Source organism: Ahaetulla prasina, chromosome 3, assembly GCF_028640845.1.
Source record: "Ahaetulla prasina isolate Xishuangbanna chromosome 3, ASM2864084v1, whole genome shotgun sequence".
In the NCBI taxonomy this organism is placed as follows: Eukaryota; Metazoa; Chordata; class Lepidosauria; order Squamata; family Colubridae; genus Ahaetulla; species Ahaetulla prasina.
Window position 1 is genome coordinate 83901113 of NC_080541.1, and position 21113 is coordinate 83922225.

Sequence of the window (21113 nt, forward strand, 5' to 3'; positions counted from 1 at the left end):
TAGCTAAAACTTTATTACATGAACACATAGCTACCGCAGAAAAATAATTGTGGTGGGCCTCATTTTCTTCCTTTTCTGTGAAATTTAATACAGCCAAGCTCCCGTTTCTCCTATAGTGTTCTGTATTTCTCACTATAATTCACATTATTTGTTATTTTTACCAAGATTAATGCATAAATGTTGAGAGCAAGGAGAATGACCTTAATGGAGATGAACAAAAAGTGTTATCTAGGCAGGAGTGTGAACCATTTTTAAGCCCAGATCTATGAGATAATATCTGGAAGTATCTCAGGCAGACACCTCTATAATTCACTGAATTTTAAGAAGAGGTGTAGCACAATCTGACTTTCAAGATTCTGTTATAACCAATCTCAATAAAAGTAATCTTAGCCTTCTTTGAAATTGATTTTCTGCTGTGGCCTTAGGGGTGCTATTCAGCAGGTTCTGACAGGTTCTGGAGAACCGGTAGCAGAAAATTTGAGTAGTTCGGAGAACTGGCAAATACCACCTCTGGCTGGCACCAGAGTGAGGTGGGAATGGAGATTTTGCAATATCCTTCCCCTGAAGTGGTATGGGAATGGATATTTTGCAGTATCCTTCCCCTGCCACGCCCACCAAGCCACACCATGCCCACCAAGCCACACCCACAGAACCAGTAGTAAAAAAAATTGAATTCCACCACTTTGTGGCCTACCTTGTGGAGCTCTAAATAAAGCTTTGATCTAAAATTTATTAAAAAGAAAAAGACTAGTGCCCATATTGAGTACTGGACCAGATGACTGCCAAAACAATACAGCTAAATTAAAGAGTCCACAGTGTTGAAAACTTTAATCAAAATTACAATAGCAGCATGATGCCATCAGGATACAAGCTCTGTCCCTTTCACACATAAATGTGACATCAGAATTTATGAAATAAAGGGGAAATATTTTGGTCATAATAGTGTGTTAATAATTTTGTCATTCACTCCACTTGTCCTCCATCATCTGCAGCTGCCTCTGAGCTGAATACTGATGAGAATATGACTTCAAATAGAGAGTTATTTGATTTGTAGCATCTGAGTTCCACTGTTTTTAGATGGAGTTACACTTCTCTTGAAAGAGGAATTCATATTTTAGGCACATTCCTAAATCCAATTTTTGCTACTAGAAGCCCAGTTAAATTCAATGGTGGATTGCTAGCTACTGCTGTGTTTAGAGTTAAAGTCTTGATTATTCATGATCTGTTAATTTGAAGTTTATTGTGATGTGTTAGTGCTGGTGAACATTTTTCATAAACTTCACCTAAGTACATAATTTGGCAGCCAAGAATGTAACTGAAGTACATAATTCTAAACCAATTACCCAGGATTACCTATTAATTCTTGACTAAATTCAAGAATCTCAGTCTCTTAAAAGTGTACATATTTACAAGGCTCTCTCTTCCTGTATAAAGTCCATTATTAAAATTACTGAATTCTTGTTGTCTTTGCTATCAGAGTCACAAAGAATTGGGATACCTTGCTGAAAATATATGCCTGGTACCTACTTCATAACCTACTTTGAGCTCTGTTCTTATGACTGCCTTATTAAAAAAGGCCATCAGTGTGATTGTTGGATGTTATGTAATATTTTAAATAGTGTTATTGATTCTAGCTTGCCTTTAGCCTAGAACTTTATGCATTAACTGGCAATAATAGTGATTTTGAAGAAATCAAAATCAGTGAATTTAAAGAATGAAATTGTTTTAATTGTTGTATTCTCTAAAAATTTTATTAATTTTGTCTTATCTATCTGTAAGCACTTTAGGATGTTTTATTCTTTTTATAAATTATTCTGCTTTTATTAAAGGGAGGAAGTACAATATAAAACAAAAAGTGTTGCCCTGGAATCATACTAGATGAAAGGAACTGTAATTTTTTCTTTTAAAGATAGAAGGAAAAGCAAACTGACAATGGGTTTATCTATTTGTTTCAAACCCAGGTAGATAATAGGGTTCTTTAAAAAAAAATCTTTAATGTGATGAATTTAGGTAAAATGATTTTTCATGCATTATTGCACCACTGTCCTAAATGTAGCCTCCAAAGTATAATATTTCTGTTTGTTTTCTAGAACTACAAATATTTGCCCACCATGGACGTCCATTACCTAGATTCCAGATTGTGTTATGTTTTGGAGAAGAGTTTCCTGATCCACAAAGACAGAGAAAACAAATTACAGCCCATGTAAGCATATGCTAAATGATTTATGTAATACAGTATATAAATGCTAAAGCCATGGCTAATAAGAAAGTAGATAAATGCTTTATGAAATTGATTTACGATATTCAAATGCTTGATCAATCAATATGTAGAATACAAATGATTTTCAGTTTCAGGAACGTTCAGCTCTTCCTAAACCATCAGATCAACCTGAAACCAAAGCTACAGATGTAAATAACTAAGACTTCTTGACAATATAATTACAATTTCTCTAATTATACTGCCACGCAATATACAATATTAATTCCTATGTAATTGACAATGATATCTTCACTTTTAGTGAATGCTAAACATATGTTTAGAAACAATTTGAAATTTCAGTTAATAAATCGGCAGCAAAAATGCAACCTCCTTACATGAAACTTATCGTATATTCCATGCTCTGTCTGAGCTTGCAGCTAATTTACTTACAGATTCAAACGGCACTACTGGAAATCACCAAATTTATTTTTAACATTTTCCCTAAAAAGAATTTTGAATAGCATAATAAATTAATAATAATAATGAATAGCTTAATAAAGACTATATAAGGTCACAATACCAAGCCAATCCTTTTAGAATCACTTGACCCTTGGTGTGTGTGTGGGGATTTTGCAATTTGCAAACAGGTTAAACAATTTCACTGTAATCCAGGTGATTGTTTAGATGTGCTCCCTAATGTTATAGTAATAATAAAAATAATAATATGGTGACTTCAGTGCAATCCCCAAGAAACTGAAATATCAGCTGAACATCATTGGCCTTGACAAATTCACCACCAGTCAATTGCAAAAGGCAGCTTTACTTGGAACAGCTTACATCCTGCAACGATACTTCTAACATCATAAAACATCAACATTTGCCTATCCCAAGTCCTTGAGAAGGACTCAGTAGGTGGATAAAAATGCCAAATTCAGTCTCAACACTTGGGTGACTGCGACGAGCCATTAAAAAGTGAATTCTCTATTTAATTATGAGCTGAATTCCTGTAACATGCTGAGATATAAATTCTATTTTACAAATCATGAGTTCAAACAATATGTTAAGGGTGCATGATTATGATTGTGTAGCAAACTGAGCATCTTTTGGCAACAGTTAAGACTGTCATTCAGCAAATGAACCCCTAACACAATAGATTAATGACAGCCATAGTTCAGTTGTTTTCATCCTCTTTGGTCAATATTCCTGCATTCTTTGCACTGTTGAGCACTTCCATTAAAAACAAAATGGCAAAATCAACGCCCCCCCCCAAATTTTGAAATGAGTCTACTTGAGCTGGAACTACCATGTATATGTGGCTGCAAGGAGGCTAATCCTTCACTCCAGAAATGTCACTGTAAACTACTCCCCAGTCTATCCTAGGAAACTAGGGAGAAAAACAAAATGGAACAGCAGACACATTGTTGTGGAACAGTTTGGTTATAGGTACCAAGAACAAAGTACAATGAGGAAATAGTGCTACAGTGTATCTGCAAAACTCAGCCTTTACTTGCACACCAATGTCAGTTGCAAGTATTACAGGGTTCCCCCCCCCCCAAGATATCACAAGTTGTATTTCACCATTTGTCCCTCACCCTACTTCAGAGGATGGCAATGGCTCTGCATTGCAAATTCTCCTCCTCCTTAGGTCATATCCTTGAAAAATAAATACACTCTAACTATAAGCTATAAGCATTTATCTCAGATAATCATTTGCTATTGTTTTCATTCATTTATATCAAATTAGGAATATTCAAGAGAAAAAAATATACCACATTGCTTTCTTAACCCTATGTATTTTGTCTTGTATATTGAAATTTGCCAGAACTTTATCACCTTACTATCATAATAGCGGATAAATTCTCTTTGTTTTGGCAAGCTATTTGTTTGCATACTTATGGTGAGATTTTTATGAATTGCTGTTTGCTATAAAATTGATAAAATAAAATTTAAGAACACTCTAATTAAAGAACATTGTTATTCCAATGTTATTCACCATTTAAACTCATTAATTTTCTGATTTGTTGTTAAGGTTGAACCAGTGTTTGCTAGGCAGCTGTACTATTTTGCACAGCAAAACACCGGACCTATTCTGAGAGGCTACGATATATCAGAACAGATAACTACTTCAGAAGATTATCATAGATCCATCCACCATTCCTCTGTTCAGGAATAAACACAGGAACACGGAAGTTTGAATTACATTTGGAGAGGCAAAAGAATGCAAATCAGTGCTTCAAATTTTCCCGAGAAATCATCACCAACTGGAAATGTACACGGAATGGATGTCAGCGTTCCGGAAAACCCCCTCTTCAAGTAAAGACTCCGAAGCAAGCATCTTTCAAAGTTCTTTTACTAGGATAGGTAAACTGGCACAACTGGGGAAATCCGAATCTGAGGGATCCGGGTCTTCCCTCAGTGAAACACACTCCAAAACCACCACCCCGACCCCTCTGCCGATCACATGCTCCAATCGCCAACCGTCCCATCTCAAGACATCACTCCGACTACTCCTTCTCCAGATGCAGGCTCGGCCTGACCTTGACCGGCAGGAAGAATGTTACTATAATTCTATGTATTCTATATATTATTCTAATGGCCCCTTCTACCAAATCCCCCCTCCTACTTTCCCACACAGGAGAAAGTGGCAGCGCGGAAGCCTTCGGCCTAGTATGGCTTCCAAAGCTGACAATGGATACAGTCAACGTAAGAATCTAGAATCCCGAATGAGAGTTCTGCCGTGCTTTTGGAAAGCTGTCCTCTGCTTGTGGGATTAATGAAAAAATGGCTGATATGTTTACATGTTCTTAAATAAGGACAGTGTCTTAGAGACAACCTGAAATTATTTCAAGCCTCTTGTTATTTATTTGATTTGAAATCTCAGGGCAGGAAATTCTAAACCTAAGTAAGAGTTTACAATGGTGTAAGGCCATAAAAATGTATATTATTCATAAAAAAGGGATAAGTATACTTTCTTAAAAAAAGCTTCAAACAATTGAAATATTGAATGCTGTGTATGTCGAAAAGTTAATTTCAGACTTTTTCCCCCCTCATAAATGTTAAAAAAGCTGTTTCTGTTGCTGCTGTTTCTGAAATGCGCATGGATACTAAATTCTGTGGAGTCTATCAGAAATCTTCCCAGGACAACGTGTTATATCATTGTCCAATATTTATATCATTACATCATTTAATTTGTATTAAATTCAATAGGCTAAGTTTATTCATAGCAACTGTTACGCTGAGGTTTCATTCTTATATAGACCAGAGAGTGATTTTCAGCTGGACTTAACTTTGCCTCCTACAATGCTGTATAGAGGTCATGGAACTGACAGTATTATCCATCTAGCAGTCTTCAGGCTGAGAAAATGAACGTATTAGACATGTTGACCAATTTAGTGCATTGAGACTTATATTTGAATATTTAAGTTTGCACAAGTAAAGAGTGAATGTGTAAAAACTGAGAGCCAATTTGGTCTAGTGGTTAAGGCACCAAGCTAGAAAGTGGGAAACCATGAGTTCTGATTCTACCTTAGGCATGAAAACCGGTTGGGTGACTTTGGGCCAGTCACACACTCTCAGCCCAACCCACCTCACAGGGTTGTTGTTGTGGGGAAAATAGGAGGACGAAGGAGTATTTGATATGTACGCCATCTTAACTTATGTGTAAAAATAATAATGGCAGAATAAAAATATATAAAATTAAAAAAAAAGTTAAATTGAGATTGCACATTGTGCTATGTTTTGCTTTAATAGGATTGCACATTGTGCTATGTTTTGCTTAACTGTAGTTTATTGAGAAAACCACATTTTTCATTAACTATGCTTCATGCCTATGCCAAACCACAACAAACCACCCCATGATGACTTAGGTCTGAACAAGCTTGATGAACTAATTTAAACATATTATAGGGGACTTTAATCTGAATAGTCAAACAGTGCTTGGACATAGTTGACCTTATTTCGGAGGGTTAATGTGCAGATGTAAAGAGTAATTGTGGACCACTTGTGTACTGTTCTAAATGGTGTATAGAAGAATAGATGGAACTTGTTTTCTACTTAAAAATAAAGGACTTTTAGGTTTTTTTGAGGTACATATTCAGCAGTCTTCTTCAATCTGTTGGGCTCAGTTGATTTAGACTAGAGTTCTTATCGCCCCTGGGGTGGGAAAACTGAGGTTACAGTTTGAAAAGCAAAGATAACTTTTGGATCAAGGAAGAACACTCAATATGATCTCATTCTCTTAAAAATAGTGGCAGGTATTTCAGTATCCACTACTGAAAGATTTCTACCTTGTAATTAAAAATATACTGAACTTGAATATTTAATCAGGGACATATTGTACAGTTCGTTAGTCAGTTGGCACTAGGTTCCTGAATTTATACATCTTAAAGATGCATGATGCCTTGGGATATAATATCCATTTCTTTCTTCTCCCAGAAAATTCCTTATTATCTGACACATTCTTTCCTGGATATAGTTAGTTACAGGCCTTAGCACATATTGGGAGTAAACAAATTGAATTCAATGGAAGTTATATCTCAATAAACATGGATAGGTTGCACTATTAATTCTTTTTAAGCTTGGAAAATGGTAATGATAACTCCACATAGCTCTTTGAATCTTTTCATGTTTGTTTGTTTGATGGTTTCTTTGATATGTCAATATACATTATTAATCCATTTAGGCTACAAGCCTTATTCCTATACGCCTATATACTTACAATATTTCTTGTGGTCTTGGCATTTAGTTTCTCATATTGGCTGCTTCATGTAATTATATATCAGAATGATACCTGATATGCCAAGTATCAAGCTCAGACTGTTTATAGTTTCAGGGGTTTGATTATCACACTTTGTATTATATGTAAGAGAGATTTATGTAACTAGAACAAATGTTGACCTAAAATAAAAAATTTGGAAGGTTTTTCTATTGATTTCAATGCAACCTATTACTGAGTCACACTTTCTTGAGAATATTGTTGATGGGTTTATATCGGCTTTGTACTGTAGACTTGAAAACCATTGGAGGAAGTGCTTCACATAAGTACAGGACGTCTCTGCTGTTCATTAAAGTACACATGATTTTTCTGATATCATAGAACTACCATCCACGGGCTGGAAAAATTCAGACTAGATGTCCACAAAGAAATAAAAATTCAAAACTCTTGCTCTGTGCTGCTTTGTAATCATTATCCAGATTTTTCCAGCCCAGACCTGGCAACCATAGATGAGGAAATTTCATATAAATGTGAAATCAAATGTTGCTTAAATGAATCAAATTGTTAAAGCATTGTGTCTTTAATATGAGTCACATTTTTCCCCAGGTATGTGCAGAAGCCTAAAATAATGTGGTATGTGCTTTGATGAACAGAAGTGATGTATTCATGTGAGGCCTGTAGCATTTTTCCAAACCATTTTTCAGCATGCCCAAATACACATACACAGAAATAACACGAACTGTTATTTCATGCAGTAACGTTCATTTGTTTTAATTATTGAGCTTAATTTTAATTTTAATTATTAAGTTGCATTTCCAAGGGATGTAAATGAGGAAAAAGCTTTTAAAGTCTGCTTGTTTCTACAAATAAGGAATACAGGTAGTCCTCAAATTACAACCATTCATTTATGACTGTTCAAAATCACAACAGCACTGAAAAAAGTGATTTGTGACCATTTTTCACACTTATGACCGCTGCAGCATTCCTATGGTCACATGATCAAAATTCAGATGCTTGGCAGCTGGTTCATATTTATGACAGTTGCAGTGACCCGGGATCATGTGATCACCTTTTGTGACTTTCTGACAAGCAAAGTCAATGGGGAAGCCAGATTCACTTAACAACCATGTTACTAACTTAATAACTGCAGCGATTCAGTTAACGGTGGCAAGAAAGGTAGTAAAATGGGCCAAAATTTACTTAGCAAATGTCTCATTTAGCAACATAAATTTTGGGCTCAATTATGGTCATAAATCGAGGATTACCTATAGTTGTGTTTCAAAAATGTTTTAAAAAATTTTTTAGAATTACCAAAATACTTGGAATTGTTTTTCTATTTTTAATAAAAAATTTAAAAATGCATTTTTAGTACTACTGGGCAAGAAAAGCACCCTTATGAATAGAGTTGGTAACAGTTACCAACTGTTTTCATAATAACCGTTCATATGGTTGCTTTCCTTATCTTATTAGCTATTTCCAAATTCAAAATGAAAACTATATATACATATTTCTTGATTTTTTAAAATGCAAAGGAGCCTTGAAAGTATGATCGCCTCCCCCAACTGCTAGCTATTTTTTCTCCTGCTAACCAAGTTATGCTGGTCCCCCCACTCCCCCCAACAAAACTTTCTGCTTGGGTGAGACTAAACTCATACCTAGAATCTTGCAAGAAGAAAGTTGTTGGAGAAAATGGATTTTGGAAGAAAAATGCATCAGGGCCGTAACAGTTTGGGAAAGTTTTGATCTCATGAGGAATTTATTTTAAGCTGTATGATAACATGCAATCTCTAATATTGAACAATATGAGGTATTTCAAAAAGTGGATGTGAATATCTGTGAGAATACTTTGATTTACGTACACCATGTGATCATGGATTTTTCTCTAAGCATATAGTAATAATATGCCAGCTTTTACCAGAGTTCTCTCCCTTCAGGCATCTTATGCAGAAGCAGCTCTCAGGAATGTCTATGGAGATTCTCAGTCATCCAGGTCATGGTTGTTCCAAAGGTGCTTTTTCAAGAGACAACTAAACTTTTTGGTTTTTCTTTGAAAACGTTTTGCTTCTCATCCAAGAAGTTTCTTCAGCTCTCAGCTGAAGAAGCTTCTTGGATGAGAAGTGAAACATCTTCAAAGAAAACCCAGAAAAGTCCAGTTGCGTCTTGAAAAAGCACCTTTGGGTACAGCTCTCAGGAAGATAAACAATGCTGTGTTAATATACTAGGGACAATGCAGTCATTTATGTACTATGTAGGAGGAAACTCAGGCTCAGTGGTTCTTCTCAACTTCAGTCCTACAGCCTCATTCCCAATCTTCGAGAAAGTAACTGTAAGAGTGACTTCATCTTAGCAATGCCATTCAATTAAACATGCTGAATATGGCCTGCTTTGATTGACAAGTTGTACAAGGCTAATCTGCATTATACAGCTCAACTGTATTGCTGAATTAATTGGATGAGAAATGGTTAAGAGTGCTTTTCATTGTTAGTCATTTAAGTCTAGAAAAGTGAAGTTGAAAAATTAAACATGTACCTCATTTTCCCCATTCTAACCAGAAAGTTGGAAGAAAATAACATCTTAATCATGACTCTTGGGTGATTCTGTGACATAGGTGTTATTGAACTGTGCAAGACTGGCTTTGAAATGAAATCTGGGGGTTCACCAAATACCCATCTAGACTCTGAGTAGTTGGTTTTTTGATTAAATGCAGGTGGTCCTTGACTGATGATCACACTGGGATCTGAAGTTCCACTGCTAAGTGATGTGGTTATTAAAGTGAGTTGCACCTGATTTTATGACCTTTCTTGCCATAGTCATTAAGCAAATAACAGAGTTGGAAGGGAGCTTGGAGATCTTCTAGTCCAACCCGCTGCTCAGGCAGGAAACCCTATACCATTTCAGACAAATGGTTGTCCAATCTCTTCTTAAAAATTTGGTTGCTGGAATTGGGTACACCTACTTTAATGAAAAGAAGGACTAGGGATGTCATGATAGCAGTGTTCCAATATCTCAGTGGTTGCTACAAAGAAGAGTTGGTTAAACTATTCTCCAATGCACCTGAAGGCAGGACAAGAAGCAATGGATGGAAACTATAACCAAGGTGTTGTGTCTTGCCCGCCCTCAGAGCAGCCGGGGCCTTCTTACCTGCTCCCCAACACTGAGGAATGTATGCCTTCCGGCCCAAGTCCTGGCTCCATGCCCCCACAAACTGCAGAAGAAGGAGCATCTCCCGGCCCCAGCCCTGACTCCATGCCCAGGCAAACGGAGCAGCTAGACCCCTCCCCCTCCTCCACAGCAGGTGAGCCTGAGGAGGGTTTACTCCCAAGAACAGCTGATTGGAGTGACCCTCGCATCAGAAGATTGGATAGGCGGAGGCAACAGAGGGAAGGGAGGGGCAGGCCTTAATGAGTGCTGAGTCATGGAGCCACACCCCATGGCCTATCTAAAGGATCTACTTTCTGGCAGTCTCTGAGTCAGGCAAAAGTCAAACTTATCTTGCTGAAGTCACTTACTGGTCTCCTGCCTGCTCTGAGGACTTTGCTAGGACTTTGGGCAGAGCTGCAGAGGCAAGCCTGATTCGGATTTCCCGGACCCAGCCGTCAGCGGAGGAGTGGGACACGACACAAGGAGAGAAGCGACCTAGAACTAAGAAATTTCCTGACAGTGAGAACAATTACTTGGGGGAACAACTTGCCTCCAGTTGTTGTGAATGCTCCAACACTGGAAGTTTTTACGAAGAGATGGAACAACCATTTGTCTGAAATGGTATCGGGGTCCCTGCCCGAGCAAGAGGTTGGACTAGAAGACTTCTAAGCTCTCTTCCAATTCTGTTATTCTGTTCTGTTAAATCATCATAGTCATTAAGTGAATCATATGGTTGTTAAGTAACAACCTCCATTGACTTTGACTTTGAATTTTTATCCTGCCTTTATTACTTTATAAATCCGTGATGGCAAACCTATGGCACATGTGCCACAGGTGGCACGTGTAGGCCTCTCTGCCAGCACGCGAGCCCTGGTCTGCCAGCCACCTGATTTTCGGGTCTCTGCAGCTGTTTAATCAAAATGCAGTTAAAACACTATATAAGCCATCAAGAATATAATTATATACATCCAACAGGAACAGGAAGTGCCTCACAGAAGTAGATAGAGTAGATATTCTCTAGAGAGACAGGAAATGCATCACTGAACAATGGAGATGAATGATAGAGAGGAATAAAGCTGCATACAAGGCACATATAACACCTGTAACAGCGTAGGCATGCGGGGGAGGGCGGGGGTATGTGGCGCCCCCACCCCCACCCCGTGCCCCATTTTTGGTCCAGGAGACTTCAGGGAGGCCTGCTAGGCCCAAAATGGGACGTGGGACACGCGCACGCATACAGGGGGTGGGGCTGGTGCATGCATATGCAGGGGTGTGTGTTGTGCGCGCATTGTATTATGGCTGTGGGCATGCGCGGACGCTTTCGGCACTCAAGGACAAAAAGGTTAGCCATCACTGTTATAAATAATTCAAGGTGCCCAGCTCCTTGGGAAAGTGATAAATGAGAATCACATGAGCCCAGACAACCATTTTAAATGCAACCATTTTAAATACAAGCCAGTCGTGGGAGAGCTGAAATCTTGATCACGTAACCTCAGAGAGAACTCCCGGAGAGGCTTCAACCATTATAAATACAGGCCAGTTGCCAAGCATCCAGATTTTGATCGTGTGACTATGGGGATGCTGTGATGGTCATAAGTGTGAGGATCAGTCATAACTCACTTTTTCAGCACTGTGATAACTTCAAATAGTTGCTAAACAAAGGGCCGTAAGTAGAGGATTAGTTTATTTATTTATTTATTTATTTATTTATTTTGTCACACAGTATATATAAGCATAAGCATGAAATAACTATACAATATATAAGCATATATATAAGTATGTAACTATATTAATTGGATATAGTGAAAGGAAACAATAGGACAGGAACAGTAGGCACGCTTGTGCTCTTATGCACGCCCCTTACACAGTGGTGGGATTCAAATAATTTAACAACCGCTTCTCTGCCCTAATGATTTCTTCCAACAACCAGTTCACCAAACTGCTCAGAAAGTTAACAACCGGTTCTCCCGAAGTGGTGCGAACTGGCTGAATCCCACCACTTACAGACCTCTTAGGAATGGGGTGAGGTCAATAGTAGACAGTTTTTGGTTGAAGCATTGTGTAATGAAAATTAAGCAGTTTTTTTCCCCCTGTACACATTATCTGGTCGAAGTAAACAACTTTGCCCAGATCAAACATTTTACTACAATTTCTTAGAAGAAACCAATACTGTAAGTTGTATAAATATATGTGGTTGTATGACAAACCCATTGCTGGCCATCATGGCTGGTATCCAGACAAAGCTTGCTCTTTCTTTCAGTGAAACGTAAGTGCCTATGCATGCAATTAAATATGTAATAAGGCAGATATGATGTTAACGTGGCCCTGTGTACTCTTTATGAGCAATAGATTTCCCAAGTATTAACCTCAAATAAGAAAATTGTAGCAAGAGTAAAGGTTTTCTTTGATCTTTCAAATGGATATGCTATTTACATCAGCAGTTGTCACCGCCCTGGAGGTGGGGGAAACACCATCAGGGCTCTTCAAACAGCTTTCAGGGAAGAAGAAGAAAAAACAAAACCACTGCCTACAGAGTATATATTAGAATGAGATTGTAAATGTGAATTCCTTTAAATGAAAGACAAATCAGCTTACTTTACAGTCCTGTTAGAAGAAATGTTTTCATTGACTGTTCGGCATATTACCTTGCTTCTTTCCATGAATTCACAGGAAAAGCCACTTCCTCTTTTTCTAATATTGTTTTTTCTTCATATTCACGAAGAGCCAAATTAAGGCTCTTTCTTTAGGAATAAATCCCATCCTCTTCACAGATCATAATCTTTTGACATTCAGCTTCAAAATGTAGTTTGACCACCCCACGTGCTTTGGATATGTCCCCTATTTTTTTTTTAAGCAGCAATCGGCCTTTTTTTTTAATGCTGCATTTTGAATAAACAACAAACTCCTATCTTATGAATATAAAAATTCAACTCTGGAATAGTGAAACCCAGGTTCAAGTTCAGTTTTAGCCACAGAAGCTCACTGGTTGACTTTGGGTTAGTAGTTTCACTCTCAGCCCAATCTACCTCTTAGGGTTGTTGTTGCAAGAAAAAAACCAGGAGAATGCTATGTATGCCTCATCAAGCGCTCAAATGGAGGGATATAAATCAAAAAAATGTGTCAGTATTGAGATGGGAGAGATACAAAGCGCAAGAGACACAGATAAAGTCCATTCAAGTGTTTGCTGTGATCTTTTTTTTAAGGCTATCCCACAATACTTTTGTTTTTGCTGCAATGGACTCACACAATTTTCCTTATGGCTTCTTTAACTCTTTAGTTCATCTTAGAAAACAGAAACGAAAATGTCAATATTTTTAAATTCATTTTGTGGATGATGCTGTTTTTCCTTACCTTCATAAAATGTTTTCAGACTTTCAAAACAACACAAAGTCAGAGCTACTTTATTCTCTCGGTTTATATTTCCCCTTTTCATGCCTGAAAGATACTTTTTTAAAAATGAAACTTAAAAAGCACTAAGGGAGGCGGATGCACACACATTTACAAGTAAAATGTCTTACAAAGGAATGAGAATAAAGGTTTAACAATGGACAGGAGGGCAAGGAGGCATTTAACTGCCTTGCTTAACGGAAAATGGAAATTTTGGGCTCAATTGTTGCAAGTTGAGGACTACCTATATAAACAATTTTAATAACATATAATTTTCTTCTTAAAATATAACATTTGATCTCTTCTTATACCCTATCTCTTGTCTATAAACAAATCACTATAAAGCACTACCATGTTGATCCTAGGGGTGGGTTCTACTTACCTTTACTACCGATTCGCATTGTGCCCGCGCATGCGCTCTTTTGCACATGTGCAAATCGCTTTTGATGATGTTCAGTGGGTGGAGCCTCACACCGGTTTTACTACCGGTTCTATAGAACCGGTCCGAACTGGGGGCAACCCACCACTGGTTCATCCTGATGTCAGCAAAAGTCCTTTAAAGGTTACCAGAGATGACAATATACCCATTTTAACTGTGATTAAAACAACAACAACTTTATAGTCCTTTGTTTACTTCAAACAATCTTAACTTTTAGTTAAGTTATTAATATATAGCTTGATTTTATTTTTTTCTGTCCCATCTCACAAATGTCTTCAAAACTTTGAAAAGCTTTTTTTTTCTTTCTAAATCCAATATAAGAAAATTATCCAGGTTTGTTGTTGTTTCTTGGTTTGTTGTTTCTATATCCCTTGTATATCAGTTTTGATTTTGTCAGGTAGAACTTGTTCCATAACATTTTTTAGACACTATCTATAGAGGTAGATGCTATTAAAATTAACTTCTGGGTCCATATGTCCAATGTTTCAACTCCTGAACTGTTTCAACATCTCTTAACAACTAGACACAAAGACAGGTTTTTTCCCCTCGTGCCATTATTCTGCTGAATATCTGATTACCACATTACTGTCTTATTTCTAAGGATGTTTAATAGAATAAAATAGAATTCTTTATTGGCCAAGTGTGTGTATGTTCTCAGTGCTCATAAGGAGAATAAAATACTGTAAAATGAGAAAATAAAATAATGTAATATAGTTGTATTACTATTATTCTTTTCATCTTTTCTACTACCTTCTCCTATTTACATCTTATGAATATGTTACTTCATTGTTAGTATGTATACTGAGAGCTTATGCACTGGAGACAAATTCCTGGTGTGTCCAATCACACTTGGCCAATAAAGTATTCTATTCTAGGATCCAATTTGGTCCGGCCACTGGGTGAGAGGTTTAGTCTTCCTTGCTTTCAGAATTGTGCTGGAGCCCATCCTCAGGGAACTACTGGAGTGCTATTCTATTCTATTCTATTCTATTCTATTCTATTCTATTCTATTCTATTCTATTCTATTCTATTCTATTCTATTCCATTCCATTCCATTCCATTCCATTCCACTCCACTCCACTCTGTTAAAACATTTTGCTTATAAATCTAATTGTAAGTTGAGTTTAATTGTAATTGTAATCTTCAGTTCCTCCTAGTTCCCACCAGCATCCAGTTTTTGAAATGTCATATCTTTTTTAAAAAAAATCAAAACGAAAGCATTTTCCTACAGGAAAGATTTTTTGCAGTTAAATCTTATTTCAAATTTGTTTGACCTCAGACTATTTACAGCTTTCTAAAAGCAATGTTTTAATCACGCCTTTGCTGTTTATTCTCATTTTTTAACGTTTTTAAACTTCTAGTTAAAATGTTCTTTTGCTAAGATTTGAGGGAAACTTGCCCAGTGCCATCAAACTTGTCAACCCAAAGGTTCCTAGTAGCTGAAAAGCAGTTAATGAACACTTTCTAAAAGTGATTAGAAAAGGAAGTATACAAACCCAGTGTTCTTCCAAAGGCACTGTCTGCAGCTTGAGTAATTTGGCTATTCTCTCATCTCTCAGAGCTGTAATAAACCCACTGAAGCTCACTGTCTTGTAGTGTCCTTGTCTGGAGAGGAGTCATCAAAGAGCCAGACAACTCGTTGGCTCTCCATTCCACCTTGGTTGTCAGCCCTGTTTTTTGGACCTGTCTTTGGTCTTTCTTCTTCAGAAGTCCAGTATCTTCTATGATTTTTAACTGACTTGTACCACATCCTCCTTATGCTGGTCTATGACCATAATAAAGATTAGATTGGACTGAACAAGGATTTTTTAAAATCGTGTAAGGAAGTTCAACAGAAGGCAGGTGGAAAGATAATATATTTTTCCAATTCCATAAGTCTGCTTCCCAGAACTGGAACCAAATGCGAAATAAAGTTCATTTTTAACCTAAGGTGCCATATCTGGCATTCCTCCTCTTCTCCTGTTTATCTATCTATCTATCTATCTATCTATCTATCTATCTATCTATCTATCTATCTATCATCTATCTATCTATCTATCTATCTATCTATCTATCTATCTATCTATCATCTATCTATCTATCTATCTATCTATCTATCTATCTATCTATCTATCTATCTATCTATCTATCTATCTATCTCTATCATCTATCATCCATCTGTCTGTCTGTCTATCTATCTATCGATCTGTTGATCGATAGATCTGTTGATCGATCGATCAATTGATCGATTGTGGTTTCTTCTTTTCCTTTAAGATAGCTTTCTAACATTCATTTCATCCATCCATTTAGGATATATTTGGGGCAAAAAGAAATACTGTTTTGATTTATCTGATCCTTAGAATTAGACAACTTTTGTCATTCGATAAAGGTTTTATTTTGTTTTAGAGTTTTCTTCCCAGTTATTATACTATCTTACCTCAAGTGCAGAATGCTTTAAGCACTTAAGATGTGCAGGACATACTTTGAATAAATAAGTTCCACTGGAGACTGTACATGAGTTTAAACTTATCTATCTAGACCAATGGGATTGGAAAATCCCTAACTTTTATGACTATATATATCTGATATAATTCATGCATTGCAGCATTACGCAAAATTTCAAAGACTCCAGACATATTAACTTCAGTGGGATTTTCATATACTATCCTACAATTTTGTTATGGGAGCTTTTAACTGTCTTAATTGGTTTTTTTAAAATTTTAATTGTTGCATTGTAAGGGCTTTTTGTTTGTTATTCTCACTGCATGTGCCACCCAGCATCAGAAGTGTGAGATGAGCAGCCATATAAATGTAATAAATAAATAAAAACATACATGATTGTGCTGCAGTCATGCTTATGACATAGTCTTGTATTCACATATGTTCCCAATTGAAAGGATTAGTAGTACTGTGTAGATGTTTGAGAGATTATGTTTAATATACTCAGAGTTAGGTTATATTGCTAAACCTGAAGGAAATTACGATGTTTCAGTTCAGTATGACAATCCTTTATGCTCTTTGATTTATATTTGCTTAATTTGACATGTACTGGTTGAAATGTTTGGGGGATTTTGAAAATAGTCCTAGGTGAGAAAAGGAAATCCCATTTAACTTATTTGTAATTAGATACATTTGCAGTGGCTTTCTTTTTCTTTTCATAGGAAACTCTCAAAAATCTTGTTATTTAAAACAACTTGCAAGAGAAGACTGGGGAGAGCATTTAAAACCATCAGCAATCCACTATTAAATGCAGAGTAGGTTTTTCACTAGAAATGTTTTTCTCATTCTCAAATAGTTTCTTTTAAATCCAGCAGTTTCACCCCCTCGAGCAAATTTTCATGGCTACTCAAGAAATAAAAGCAAACAAACCATGTGAGTGATGACAAAATCCTGGCAATAAAATGTAATTGAAGCAAACTTGTCTCTAAAGCATATTGTGGGCTTGAGCTGATTGAAGAATAATTGGAATGGAGTTTATGGCAAGCAAGCCTCTATTAAATGCTACCATACTTCATAACAAGAGCTTCCTTTGTCAAAACATAGCCCACTTTGAAGCATCAACTGCTCACGGAGGGCCAGGCTCCTATTTCTGGTGTCCATGTATGTCCACAAGGGGCAAATGATGAAACATCATCACACAAATAGTGTGTCACACATGCTTGTATCGGATGTCAGGCATCACAATAGCAGCATGCACATGTCCTTTCTGCATCATTCTGGCATATTGAATAGTTGAAAAAATAGGGTTTTTATAAAGTAGGGTAACCCATGTCATGTTCCTGTCACATATCCCAGTTATGTACTAACATTACTGTACATGCTGTTGCATAGATGACACTCATCCATTTAGATGTGAGAATGTTTAAACTCCGTATCTCTTTTATTTAAAGCTTCCTGTACAACTTTAAGATGGCTCTTTGTGCTTGTGCATCGCATTTCAACAGCTGCTGCTGCTTCCAGTCTGGGAAAGGTTGAGTCAGAGTGCTAGATTGGGCTCTTTTTCCTTTGGGTGTTCAGGGTTCTTCCCCCCCCACACACACACTTCACTGATGTGTTTCTTCTCTCTTTCTTATTTGTTGGGTTTATATTACAAGCTGCTCACCTCATCTAGACATCACCAATGAGGCAGTTTACAGGCTGATTGTGTTAAACAAGAAAAGAAACTATTGCATATTCATTAGGGAAGTGATTGAAAATTGTGATAATTTCAGAGGCAGCAATGCCAGGACTGGACACAAGTTCTAGCTTGATTTCTGGACAAATTTGTACTATGAAAAAAGAAGTAAAAAGAAGAAAAGGAGAAATACACCCATTTGAGCATGTCCTTCAAGAGGTGAAATCATACACACTTATCCCCACCCCACCCCAGTCTTCTGATAAATCTGCCTATTTCTGAGACCTTTGCCTTTTGTAATCTCCACAGGCTCATTTTCTGTGCTGGACCTCAAATTATGAAAGTCACACCTATTATGATTTTCATCATCTTGGGGGCCTTCAAGAAATCTGTCCTTGCTTACAGTCTTGAGATTTGGAGATTTTTTCTATGGATCTTGTAGACCCTGTTTCCATCTTGTTTATCACTGCCTTTTATAATCTGGTGTTCTGCAAAGTTTTGAACTGCCTTCCATCAGCTGAGGCAGACTGGCCAAAGGTTACTGAAGATCCAGACTGTAAATTCACCTCAGCTGGAGGATCTCAGGTTCAACCCGAGGAAGGAAGCCTTATCATCTCTAGGTTCTATCTTGTTGGTGAAGGTTTAGAATGCAGCTTTTTTTTTTTTGCAAGTTGTCTTTAGATTACTGGTCTTTTGATGAATAATCAAAAGAATGAAAGATTGGTGGAGACCTTGGAGCAGTGTTTTCCAAACTTGGCAACTTTAAGATGGATGGACAACTCCCAGAACTCCAAAGCCAGCATACTTCACGTTGCTTCAAAGTTGCCAAGTTTAAAAAACACTGCCTTAAAGAATGAGCCGTAGTGGTGCAGTGGTTAGAATGCAGTACTTTGCTGGCTGAGGGAGTCTGGGAGTTGAAGTCCACAAGTCTTAAAGGGACCAAAGTTATAGGCTACTTCTGCTGATCGCTGGCTGCCTGCAATTTGGCAGTTCGAATGTCACCAAGGTCACTCAAGGTTGACTCAGCCTTCCATCCTTCCAAGGTGGGTAAAATGAGGATCCAGATTGTTGGGGGCAGTATGCTGACTGTAAACTGCTTAGAGAGGGCTATAAAGCAAAGTGAAGCAGTATATAAGTCTAAGAGCTATTGCTATTACTGTATGGGAGCTGATATGTAAACAAAATAAAAGATAGTTAATGTTGTTTGATATTAACAGCTATTCCATCGCCTCCTACAGCCTGGGGCTTCGGGAAATCAGCTTGTAGAAGGCATTTTTGGAGAAGAGTATCCTTGTGTCAAGAGAGGAGCTGTGCCTTCCTTCTGCAAACCAACTCTTGGGCTTCAGTTATTTCTTTTGAACTTGATCTCTTGACTGGCATTTGCTGTACCCGAAGACTTAGCTTGTTTTCAGGCTGTGGTTTCTTGTGGTTAATCCTGGCCTTTTGCTGAAGTTGAGTAAGTACTGCAGGGTCATTTCAACTCTTGCTTTATCAGGAACCAGCAAAACAGAGAAAGGTATGACATTTCAACTGTGATGTTTTCACGGAGATGAAGGTAATCTACTTAAGATCACTGCGTGGTTCAAACAAAAGTTGAGAGATAATTAGAGTCTTGGGGGGGGGGATTTTTCTTCAAAGTTAAATAAATGCTCTCAGCTTCTACTTCTAAGTAGAATGCTTCTAAGCCTCAATGAGAAGTAAGTCCAGAATCTCTAATAAAACAACAAAAACAACACAGACGATCCTTGTGCTGGAATGTTAAGGTAATGGAACTGAAACATCACTCCGTAGGCCACAAGTCCATGACCAATAAGGCTGGTTTAACTGATGGATTGCATTAAATCATTTCTTTTGAACGATTAAAACAGGTTGTTTTTTTTCTTAGCCCTGAGTTCAATTACTCCTGAGGCTGTTCACAGTCATAAGAATAAATGTCCAAAATTGTCAAGATTTTAGCAGCAACTTCCAGTTGCTATTCAGAAGGAATGAATCTTCATTGTTTCCCTGAAGAATTCTGCAAAAGGTTTTAGAAACCCTTTCACTCTGGTAAGGTTGATGTTGCAGAGTTGATGTTGCGGTATTGGCTCTCATTTCAGATCTTAAGAGACAAGGGAATTTTTTCAGCTTCAAAGAATTAAAAAGACACACATCCTGAAAGGCTAAGCTGATGCCTTTGATTGGGAATGAGAAGACACAAAACCACTGATGAGCAATTTTAAAACTCAGATCTACCTTATTCTATCCTGGGAGCTCTTGAGGCAATGTTTCAGCAGTCTGCAAGACAGTGAATTATAGCAGAAGATAGAAATTTGAATCCATTTATTCTGCTTTTCAAGAAGGGCTTTGAATCTAGTCAGATTGTTTGGGCTGCCTTATAAATAACACAGGTAGTCCTTGACTTACGACGATTCATTTAATGATCATTCGATGTTGCAATGGCACTGAAAAAAGTGACTTATGACCATTTTTCACAGTTATGACCTTTGCTGCATCGCCATGCTCATGTGATCAAAATTCAGATACTTGGCAAACTGATTCATTCTTACGACCATTGCTGTGTCCCAGGGTCATTTGCTTACTTTTTGCAACCTTCTGACAAGCAAAGTCAATGGGGAAGCCAGATTTACTTAATAACCAGGTTACTAACTTATCAGCTACAGTGATTCACTTAACATCTGTGGCAAGAAATTTCATAAAATGGGGCAAAGCTCACTTAACAAATGTCTCACTCAACAACAGAAATTTGGAACTCAATTGTGGTTGTAAGTTGAGGACTACCTGTACCTTATGATTATAGCTGTTCTCTATCTTGTTAGCAGAAGTTCAGACTTTGTATCTTTCCTATTGAGAGATCAGCCATATCTATAAAAGTCAGGAAATACTGTGCCATTGTGATTAGAGTCGTAGTACTGTCAAGAACGGTTTTTGACATACTAGTTAATATAGTAAAATTGATTTTCCCATGTAAGTCTGCATATATCAGGGCCTCTGGTGGTGCAACAGGCTAATGCAGCCTATTATTAACAGCAACTGCTTGCAATATTGCAGGTTCAAGTCCCACCAGGCCCAAGGTTGACTCAGCCTTCCATCCTTTATAAGGCAGGTAAAATGAGGACCCAGATTGTTGGGGGGCAATAAG

General features: G+C 37.4%; 1 protein-coding gene across 2 annotated transcripts in view; it reads left to right on the top strand.

Annotated features, from left to right (window-relative positions):
- The window catches only part of IRF4 (interferon regulatory factor 4), a 28911-nt gene extending 21832 nt beyond the window's left edge, over positions 1-7079 (top strand). For both annotated transcript variants that reach the window (XM_058175031.1, XM_058175032.1), the window contains exons 8-9: positions 2091-2203; positions 4230-7079. In XM_058175031.1, coding sequence (XP_058031014.1) covers positions 2091-2203; positions 4230-4373 — 257 coding nt within the window. In that variant the 3' untranslated portion in view covers positions 4374-7079. The remainder of the gene's footprint in view (positions 1-2090; positions 2204-4229) is intronic.
- The last annotated feature ends 14034 nt before the right edge of the window (positions 7080-21113 follow it).